This window comes from Arvicola amphibius, chromosome 2 (genome assembly GCF_903992535.2).
Source record: "Arvicola amphibius chromosome 2, mArvAmp1.2, whole genome shotgun sequence".
Taxonomy (NCBI): domain Eukaryota; kingdom Metazoa; phylum Chordata; class Mammalia; order Rodentia; family Cricetidae; genus Arvicola; species Arvicola amphibius.
In genome coordinates this window covers 143,541,312-143,551,643 of record NC_052048.2, presented here as the reverse complement: position 1 = coordinate 143,551,643, position 10,332 = coordinate 143,541,312, and the positions used below count along the sequence as shown (strand labels likewise).

The window sequence follows — 10,332 nt, the reverse complement described above, 5'->3', positions numbered from 1 at the left end:
TGTGTGTCCCTTTGGGTGGTTGCTTTGGTCACCACATCCCAGGCACGGTGAAAGCCAAGACAGTGGCCACCTGAAGGAGGGCCAGCATCCACGGTGCTGAGAGGCTCTTGGGGCTGCTTCTCTAAGATGACTACAGTTCACCTTCCTCAACAGCATTTTAAGCAGAGTAATTGTAACACGAAAGAGTCCGGATGTTTCCTTTCTTTCAGTAAATTATTCCTAACTTTTTACATCATGATTTTCTTTTAATAAAACAAGGTGTTTTCCCCAACAGCCCTGACCTTGGGTTCCTCGTGTTGCCATTGTCTGATTTTCTAAAACGGCTTATCCTATTTACAGCTCTTTGGAATCACAAACCTCCTTTAAAATTAGTACATGTATGAGTGATTTACTTTCATGAATGTCTGTGTACCGCAAACATGTCAGGTGCCTGCCTAGGGAGCTTAGAAGAAGCTATAAGACCCCTTGAACTGGAATTATAAGTGTTTGTGAGCCACAATGTTGGTGCTGGGAATTGAACCCAGACCCTCTGGAGGAGGAGAAGGAAGAGGAGAAGGAGGAAGATGAAGAAGGAGGAGAGGGAGGAGGAGGAGGAGGAGGAGGAGGAGGAGGAGGAGGATTCCTGCTCTTCTCCTCCTCCTGGACCTCTGCCGCCGCCTCCCCTCTAAGACAGACTCCAGAAGAGAAGAAGAAGAAGAAGAAGAAGAAGAAGAAGAAGAAGAAGAAGAAGAAGAAGAAGAAGAAGAAGAAAGATTTAATCTCCAGGAGCTAACCTTTAACTCCTGCCCTAGTGGCTACCACCTCTCTTGATAAATCAGGGAAGGCAAAAAAAAAAAAAAAAAAAAAAAAAAAAAAAAAAAAAAAAGATAATTGGATTGTTGCAGCTTCCTAAACAAAACTAAGATTTGTTACAGAAAAGTTTAATATGTCCAATTCATTTAAAGACTAATTGCTCATCTCACCAAAAATGCAAGACAGAACTATGCCAGCCACAAAGGGCATCTACACCTCAGGTGGTGATAGGATGTTTGGCAAAAGGTGAAAACTTGGTCGTTGCTTCCCTTTATTTGGGGGGAGGGAATGCTAGCTAGGTGCCGCTGTCCAAATTCTGGAAGCTCCCTTTAAATTAGGAAAAAGGGAGGGGGGAAGAAAAGAGAGAAGCGAATGTGGGATCACAAAATGAAAAGACCGTACATCCGAAGTCAATAAATAGATGCCAGGGGCAAGTGAGTCATGAGCACGAGTTCTTAAGAGGTGGAATTCGAGAGATCCAGCTACACTGCTTAAAACATCACATGATCTTCCTCAGGCCCCGTATTTCATAAATCAGAGCGGGGCTCAGGAAGCTGACACCGTGACTACTGTTGGATGGGACTGGGCAGTGCGAGCTAAGCCGTGACTGATTGCGGGCGCTCGGACTCAGTATGGAAAATCTCCTCTGGGTCCTGGGATTTCTGCTGCTGGCTTCAGGACTGCCGCTCCAGGAGGCCAAGCGTGAGTCCGGTCCTCTCTGGGCGTTTGTATTCGCTAGTCCAAGGGGTGCGCTGGGGCCCTCGAGAGGAGTTTGGGGATCCGCAGGAAGTGGGGTCTATTCCGAATAATGGGACTGCGTTCTTTGCTTAGGGTTTATGGAGAGCAAGAGCCACGCGGCCACTCTAAGCCTTTTCCACCCTGGCCGTATTGTAGCTCGAAGTGGGGGACAGCCTGTACCCCAAGAATAAAGCAAGTCTCCCAAATCACCCTCAATTGCTTCATGCTCACAGGGCGGAGCTTTTAGATGAGGTTCTAGCCAATTTAGCAGAACTCCCCACACCATCCCCTGCACACCTCAGGGTGCAGCGGCTCCAGCGAGGATACTGAGGGACAAACTGGTTCCACCCTGGGTGGGCTTTACAGCACGGGTCCTACTAACAAAGCCGATGGTCAGTCAGTGACAGCGGGCGTCTGGCGTCTTCCGGAACTGAGCGCCCTGGTCTAGCATCCTTGGTGCTCAACGGGGATGGAGTAGCGCGCCAGCACTCTCACTTGTCCCCGTCCGGGTGTGGCTGTCCCGTTCCTAACAGAGTTACTGAGTGGCGGGAGCGGGGCGGGGGAGGGGGCGGGGGGGAGGGAGAACCTCTCTACCTCATTTTCCAGGGGCCGGGGGCCAAACGGGACCCGCATCTTCCCTGAGCCCGACTGTTGCCATCTGATTGGTAACCCCAGCTAGCTCAGATAACCCCAACTCCACCTTGGCCTGGGGCAGTTCCAGAGAAGCGGTCACCTCATCTCCCTGCCTCCTCTAAAGCAAGCCAGGCCCTCTCTTAATTCGTCCTGGCTGGGGTGGATCCCAGGCCAAGCAGAATGAAATCGCTGGGGACCCTGCTCTCGGGAATTGGCCAGGCAAGCTGGCAAGCGTCCCAGTCCCACTAAACACCTCAGTGTGCACAAAAGCTGGGATGCCCTAGACTTGCGGCGCCCCGCCCGGGGCTCCACCTCTGTCCCCTGGGGCTGATTGCGGGTTTGAACTTCAAACACAAACACAGCAGCCAGCGGGGTGCCAGGTGGAAAGTCCCACCTTGCGTCTAGGTGTGGCGCCTTCACAGAGCGAGGGGAACCTGACTTTGTGATTGTCCGGTTTGCGCGCCAGGAATTCGCCCTGGGTCGCACACAGAGAGCAGATGGAAAGGGACGCCCCCTGTCTTCTCACCGCTGTTCTTCCTCCAGGGTTTGGGGTAGAATAGAGTTGGGTTATGTCAGCTGCTTGTCTGGGTTCGATAAGTTTCCTTTTCCTCATTTGCAAATGTGTGTTTTAGAGTCCTGGGAGATCAGCTAGCAAAGGTGCTCGGCCAGTGGTGATTATTCAGTGGTAATTCTTAAGGACAGGTCTGCTTGCCTCCCGAGCCCCCTCCCCCGTACCTCCCGCGGACAGACAATTGGGAGCCTATCGCAAAAGTGAGCTATCAAAGTCCTCTCCCCAAAACTCCACGGCTCTGCTCAGTAAAACAGCAGCCAAAACTGGGCTAAGTGGCCCACGCCTTTAATCCCAGCACTCGGGAGAGGCAGGTGGATCTCCGTGAGACAGCCTAGTGTACATAGTGAGTTTAAGGACCGCCTGAGCTACATAGAGAGACGTGCCTCGAAAAAAGCCCAACCAACCAAACAGTAGCTAGAAATTGAATAATGGGGCTCTCAGACCAAGTCTCAAAGCCCTGGAATGAGGAGGAGGCAGGAGAAGCGCTGGCGGAGCAGGTCTCGGGAGTCCTAATGAAGAGGGAGCCCTTCAACCTGCTGCAGCGGCAGGTTTTCTTCCACTCTACCCCTGCCCGCCTCCTCCCTGTTAAAGTTGGCCCGCTATTGGGCTGATCCGGTTTTAAATTAAACTTCTATGTTTTAGGGCAATTGTGCACTCATGCGAAATTGAAAGAAATTATTCAGACAAATAACCTTTACCCAGTTTGTCCAAGGGCAAACTTAGACAAAACACAATCAAGAATCACAGCAAGATCCTGGAGGAGAGACAGTCAAAATACAGAACATGCCCATTGCCACCGCAACAATCCCAGGAACTTTTATCACAAATACCCTTTTCTACCCAACTCCAGACCCTGGCCACTAGGAATCTGTCCACTTTAAATAATTTATTCTTATTGTTATTGTTTTCAGGATGCCGCACAATGGAATTTTACACGGCATGTAACTGTAGACATTGGCCGGAGATTTCTCTTTAGTATAGTTTCCTGGGGATTTGTTGGCATTGCTACATTAATCAGGACACACCCCTTTAACTCCTCAACCACTAAATGACATCAGAGTTATTCCAAGGTGGGCTTTTCCGAATAAAGAGGCTATGAATTCCCATGTGTAAATATTTATGTGGTTACAAGTTTCGTTTCTCTGGGATTCATACCAAAGAGTACAACTAAACCAAGTTATGTCAGGTGGTGGTGTATGCCTTTAATCCCAGCACTCGGCAGGCAGAGGCAGGCAGCTCTCTGTGAGGTTGAGGCCAGCCTGGTCTACAGCCTGAGTTCCAGGATAGCTAGAGCAACATAATAAGACCTTGTCTCAAGAAAAAGAAGGGGGGAGGGAGGGACAGACAAGTTATTCAGTGGTTAACTGCATGTTGAGTTTTATTAGAATTGAGAAGGATGGCTTCACCTTTTCAAGTTCTTGCCAGCAGTCTGTGGTGACCCAGTTTTTCTAGGTCCTTGTCATCACTTGGCGGGCACCGGCACTGCTTTTGGTTTGGTGGTAGTGACTGACAGGTCTGTTGGAGGGTTCATCAGTGACCCTCTAGTGTTCTGATGTCTACGCATCCTCTGTAGCGTGCGCTCATGTCTTTTTCCGATTTCAGATGGATTGCTCTTTCAAGGTATGCTCCTAGCCTGGGGCTCTCCTGTGCTTCTTCCCGCAGGATATCACAGAGCAGAGGTTTCTTAGTTGAATAAGGGCTCCATCCATCAGTTTTTTTTTTTTAATGGATTATGCTTTTGGTTAACCTATTAATTCTTTTTTAGCCCTAAGTCCTGATGTTTCCATCTATGTTTGCTGCTTTTTAAAATGCGTCTTTTCTCTATGGTGTTAATTTTCTTTTTGAAACCTTTTTTAAAAAAAAATGTATTTTATGGGGGGGGGGCTGATGCCCGCAGAGGCCAGAAGAGGGCGCCAGACCTCCTGGCGCTGGAATGTTTGTGAGCGTCCTAACTAAGATCCCAGCTCCCGTCCTGAGCAAGTGGAGCTGGCAACCTTAACCGCTGGGTCCTCCCTCCCACTCCTCTGGGGAATGATTCTGTCTGGGCTGAACACTGGAAAGGGCAGATTGAACAGGTTTGCTCCTGGCTTCCCTGCTCCACTGCTCCCTGTATTTTTCTTTTTTTCTTTTTTCTTTCTTTTTCTTTTCTTTTTTCCCCCTTTTTTCAAGACAGGGTTTCTTTGTGCAGCCCGACAGTTCTGGAACTCACTCTGCAGACTAGGCTGACCTGGAACATGCATGGATCCGCCCGCCTCTGCCTCTGAAGTGTGGGATTAAAGGCGTGCGCCACCACTGCCTGGCTATATTTTTCTTTGACTTCTGAAATTTACAAGCAGAGGAGCAATCTGTGTGCTTTTGTCAGGGTTGTGTTTTTTGTTTTGTTTTTTGTTTTTCTGTTGGTGCTGGAGTTCAAAGCCAGGGCACTGTCCCACTGTCCCACACTCCAAGCTGATCTGTGCTTTGGTTTCATCTCTGAAAACACTCTTCCTCAGAATCTGAGGCAAAGATCTGAAACAGCGAGAAGAGCTTGTGGGCATGGAAGGAGGTGAGCCTCCTTTTGCACTAGATTGAAGAGGACCCTGGGGAACCCTATCTTTGACCTAGGTGTCGTCATCCCTAAAGTGGGTTGGAATGGCAGCAGCTTAAACTCTTTCCACATGACTCCAGAGTGAACCTCCAGTTATAAACATGGGTTGATGTCAAAGTCTTTTCCCAGTGCAAACAGTCCTGAGACTGACTTGGGGCTTGCTGGTTTGAAAGCTGAGGCCACACAGCCTGTTTACGACAGAGCCCATGCACCACGACTCCTACCTCACTGCTGTTTCCCCGCTGCGCCTGCCTTTCTTTTGAGAAAGGAACAAGAGGCTAAGGGATGGCTCAGTGGGTACATTGCCTGCCTCATAGGCACAAGCTTGAATTCCATAAACAGCACCTACAAAAAGGGGGGCCAGCCGGGCGGTGGTGGCGCACGCCTTTAATCCCAGCACTCGGGAGGCAGAGGCAGGCGGATCTCTGTGAGTTCGAGGCCAGCCTGGTCTACAAGAGCTAGTTCCAGGACAGGCTCTAAAAAAAAAAAAAAAAAAGCTGCAGAGAAACCCTGTCTCAAAAAAAAAAGGGGGGGGGGGCATGCACAAAAACAGGACATACACCCGTCTTTTAGTGCAAAGACGGTAGAGACAGGTGGATCCATGAGATTGGTTGGCCAGCCAGTCTCTCTTAATTGGTGAGCTCTAGGCCAATGAAAGAGTATGTCTCAAAAGGAGGTGTACAGCATTTCTGAGTATTTTGGCGCGCGCACATACACACACACACACACACACACACACACTAAAAATAAACTGGGCAAGGGAAGTAGCCCAGCTTCCCTAACATGCGAGCATTTACCTGAAATGCATGGAGCCCGAGTTCTAAGTATCCTGTGCCACCACGGCTCTCCATGTAAGAGGTGAGACCTGAACTAGAAGAAACAGATTAGTGCATGCTTTCAAAATGGCTTCTCCGCATAGTCACTAACTACCACACCTCATGGTATTTCCTCCAGCGTCTAAGACATAAAGACAGTTTTTGGTTTACAAACATGGCCAAGATAGGGGACCATAGAAATTGATGAGAGAACAGTTGCAGACACTGTGTGATTAGAGGCTGCTTAGGTCCTGGCAGTTAAGCTTTGGGCTAGAATAGAAAAGCCTAAGATTTTTCTTACCTCATACATCCAGCCCAGAGATAGTGTCTTAGTTGGGGCTTCTATTGCTGTGAAGAGACACCATGATCACGGCAACTCTTATAAAGGAAAGCATTTAACTGGGGCTGGCTTACAATTCAGAGATTCAGTCCATTATCATCATGGGGAAGCATGGCAGCATGCAGTCAGAATGGTTCTAGAGAAGGAGTAAGAGTTCTACATCTGAATCCACAGGGGTCAGGAAGAGAGAAAAACAGTGGGCCTGGCTTAAGCTTCTGAAACCTCAAAGACCCCCACCCCCCACCGCCCCACACTTCCTCCAGCAAGGCCATGCTTCCTAATAGAGCCTCTCCCACTGAGCCTATGGGGGGCATTTTTATTCAAACCACCATGGGCAGGCAGCACAAGAGCAATGACTCAATGGTGTCACCTAGGTGGTTGTTATTTCTGTCAGCATTCTAGTCCGACACCATTGATGTGCTGGCTGTTTCCCCACAGCTGCATCTCCATGGTTAAGGATGGTAGTGATGGCCAAACATCAGGCCAGTTACTGCACCTCTGAAATCAGTTCAGAAGAGAGAAGACTGAGGCCATTTCTCCTTCGTCTTCCTTTGTAAAGGAGAAACACTTCCCAGGAACTCAGGAGATTTCCTTTCAGCTTTTCTAAACCAGAATATAATCATCTTCCCCCCACTCAACTGCAAGGAAAGCTGGGAAAAAGAGCCTTTGGGGTTGTGATCTGTGATCTATTTTCCCAAGGGGATTAAAAAAAGGGAGTAGGCAGGCAAACAAAACAAAGAGATATAATTACTATGAAGTGGTGGAGGCAAAGTGGAATCCAGTTGTAATCCCCCAAACTACAAAAGAAGGTAGATTTGATGTGTGCCTATGATCTCAGCCCTTGAGAGATAAAGGCACAAAGGTCAAGAGTTCAAGGTTATGCTAGGCTGCATAATTAGTTTGAGGGCAAACTGGACCCTTTGTCTTTTTTAAAAAAAATCAAAATAAATAAATAAGAAAAAAGAAAGAAAGATGGATATATAGAAAACAAGATGGTAGGTTCAAATCCACAATCTTTTATTACATTATATGTAAATTATCTCAGTACTTCTGACAAAAGAGATTTTCAGATTTGATTTATAGAAATACAATTAAATATATGCCATCTACAAGAAACCCACATTAAATAAGAACACACGCAAGCTAGAAGTAGAATAATGGAGGCTGGAGAGACAGCTCCAAGGTTAAAGCACTGGCTGCTCTCTAGAATTCTCAGGTTTCAATTCCCCTCCAACCAAATGGCAGCTCACAGTTGTAGCTCCAGTCCCAGGGGTTCCAGTTACCGCTTCTGGAATGCAGTGGGCACTCCATGAACATGGTACACAAAAATATATGCAGGCAAAACACCTACACACACCAAATAAAATAAATAAGTCTTTTTGGAAAAAGAAAAACAGTGGGAAAAGGTAAACCCTGCAAAGCAGTCTTCAGAGCAAGGGGTGTTACCAGGATAGGAAGGTAACACTAATAAGAAAATATCCAATTCAATCTAAAAAGCAATCATTCTAAATGCCTAGCAACAGAGCTTCAAAATGCATTTAAAAAGAGATGCAACTGGAAAAAGGAAATAAGGTACAACTCTAACCCAAATAACATTTAAAAAAAAAAAAATCACTACTTAGCAAACATAGACTAACACCGGCTTATGCTCTATTTGAGTGGGGGATGCTTGTTTTTGAGACAAAGACTCTTTTTGTAGCCCAGGCTAGCCTTGAGTTCATGGCAATCCTCTTGTCTCAGCCTCCTGGGCATAGGTATGATGCAATTGCGTTATTCTACAAAGCATATGGAATTTTCACCGAGATGTATGCTTAGAGTTCTACCCCGAGCCCTCCCGTACTCGCATATATATCTCTTGGCATTCTGGGGGCATTCCCAAGCTTGGCATTCTGGGATTTAGACAAGACGGTAAAAAGACTGGGGCAAGAGGCAAATCTGTATGAATAAAACAGCATCCAAGTTTCCCTTTTTACCACATCTAAATATTTGGAGGCTATATATTGAGAAGCTAAGTACAGTTAAGAAAAATTGGCTGTCAAAATTTTTTCTTAAAGGCTGGGCTTTGTTGTCAGTGCCTTTAATTCCAGCAACTCAGGAAGCAGAGGCAAGTGGATCTACGTGAATTTGAAGCCAGACTGGTCTACAAAGTGATTTCCAGGACAGCCAGGGCCTATCCTGTTGTTGAGATGCTATCTCAAAAAACAAATAACACGTCTTTCTTTAGTTACCTGCAAACAGTCCCCGTCGGTTGACTTTACTTTTACATTTATTTGTTTGTTTGTGTTGGGGCGGGGTGTTGCAGAGGTCAGTGGACAAGCCTCTGACTCGCTGCTCCTGAGTTCTAGGGAAGAGATCGCAGGTTGTCAGTCTTGGTAGCCAGAGACCTCACCTGCTGGGACATCGCACCAGCTTCACCCGGCTGGTTATGGACTCAGAGTTTCATTATGCAGTTCTGGCTGGCCTAGAAATCACGATGTACACCAGGCTAGCCTCCGCTTCACAGCGGAGCTTCACTGCATCCTGCGGGCTGGATTAGTGTGAGCCACTGCGCCCAGCTAGCCGTTTCTAAAGCACCTTCGTTTACTTGATTTATTGGCTATATCATTCTTGCACTTCCCAGGGATCTAAGCTAAGAAGCCTCATCGGCCATTCTCACTGAAGCGCTAAATGAGAAATGGAAGAGACAAGATCTTTTGTTTCCCAAACCTAGGATTCCGTGATGTGCTGGGCCACGAGCAGTCTCCAGGTCACGTGAGGGAGCACAACCAATTACGTGGCTGGTCTTCTGATGAAACGGAGTGGAATGAAAACCTGTACCCGGTGTGGAAGAAGGGAGATGGCAGATGGAAGAACTCCTGGGAAGGTAAGCCGGAAATTCCACCCCACCAGCCACCGCTGAGCCCTTGAGCCAGAGCCCTGGACTCTAGGCCTCAGGCTGCCCTGAACGACAGCGATCTAGCTGCAAATGAGCAGCCTCAGGAACTGGCAAGCTTCCCTTTCTCCCAACGTTTTCAATTTTTTTTTTCCCGAGACAGGGTTTCTCTGTGTAGTCCTAGCTCTCCTGGAACTCACTTTGTAGACCAGGCTGACCTCAAACTCACAGAGATCCGCCTGCCTCTGCCTCCCAAGTGCTGGGATTAAAGGCGTGCGCCACCACGGCCCAGCCCACTTTCATTTTCTTTTTCTTTTTATTATGTATACAGTGTTCTGCCTCCATGTAAGCCTGCAGGTCCAAAGAGGGCATCACATCTCATTACAGATGGTTGTGAGCCACCATGGGGGTGCTGGGAATTGAACTCAGGACCTCTGGAAGCACAGCCAGTGCTCTTAACCTCTGAGCCATCCCTCCAACCCCCATTTTCATTTTCTAAGTCACAAAATCACCTGGACTTTTAGACATTTCTAAGGTTGTAGTTATTGGAACATTTTAGAGAGCAAGCAGATTTGGCTTCAAAACTGTTGGCTGCCATAGCTTAGACAACCTCAGAAAAGCGGAGACGTGACCTGATCATCCGGAAGTGTGATTTCCCGGAAAGTGTATCATTTCATAGAGGCCAAAGGCTGAGTCTCCAGTCATTTGGTTTTAAGGTTAAAGTCTACAAACTTTCAACATGTGCCTCCTCGATCCAAAAACTTTTTTTTTCTTTGCTATGTGTGTGAATATTAGTGTTCTGTCTGTGTATATCTGTGTACCACACATGTGCCTGGTGCACAAGGAGGCCATTAAAGGGCATTGGATCCCTTGGAACTGGAGTTACAGGTGATTGTGAGCTGCAATGTGGGTTCTGGGGTTGAACCAGAGTCCCCTGAAAAAGCAGCCAATGCTCTTAACACAGAGTCCTGTCTCCAGCCCATT

At 47.5% G+C, this 10,332-nt stretch overlaps 1 protein-coding gene across 1 annotated transcript in view; it reads left to right on the top strand.

The window, feature by feature from the left end:
* Nucleotides 1-1,365: 1,365 nt before the first annotated feature.
* The window catches only part of Gpnmb (glycoprotein nmb), a 30,361-nt gene continuing 21,394 nt past the window's right edge, over nucleotides 1,366-10,332 (top strand). The window contains exons 1-2 of the mRNA XM_038319696.1: nucleotides 1,366-1,494; nucleotides 9,187-9,339. Of these exons, the coding sequence (XP_038175624.1) occupies nucleotides 1,425-1,494; nucleotides 9,187-9,339 (223 nt within the window). The 5' untranslated portion in view covers nucleotides 1,366-1,424. The remainder of the gene's footprint in view (nucleotides 1,495-9,186; nucleotides 9,340-10,332) is intronic.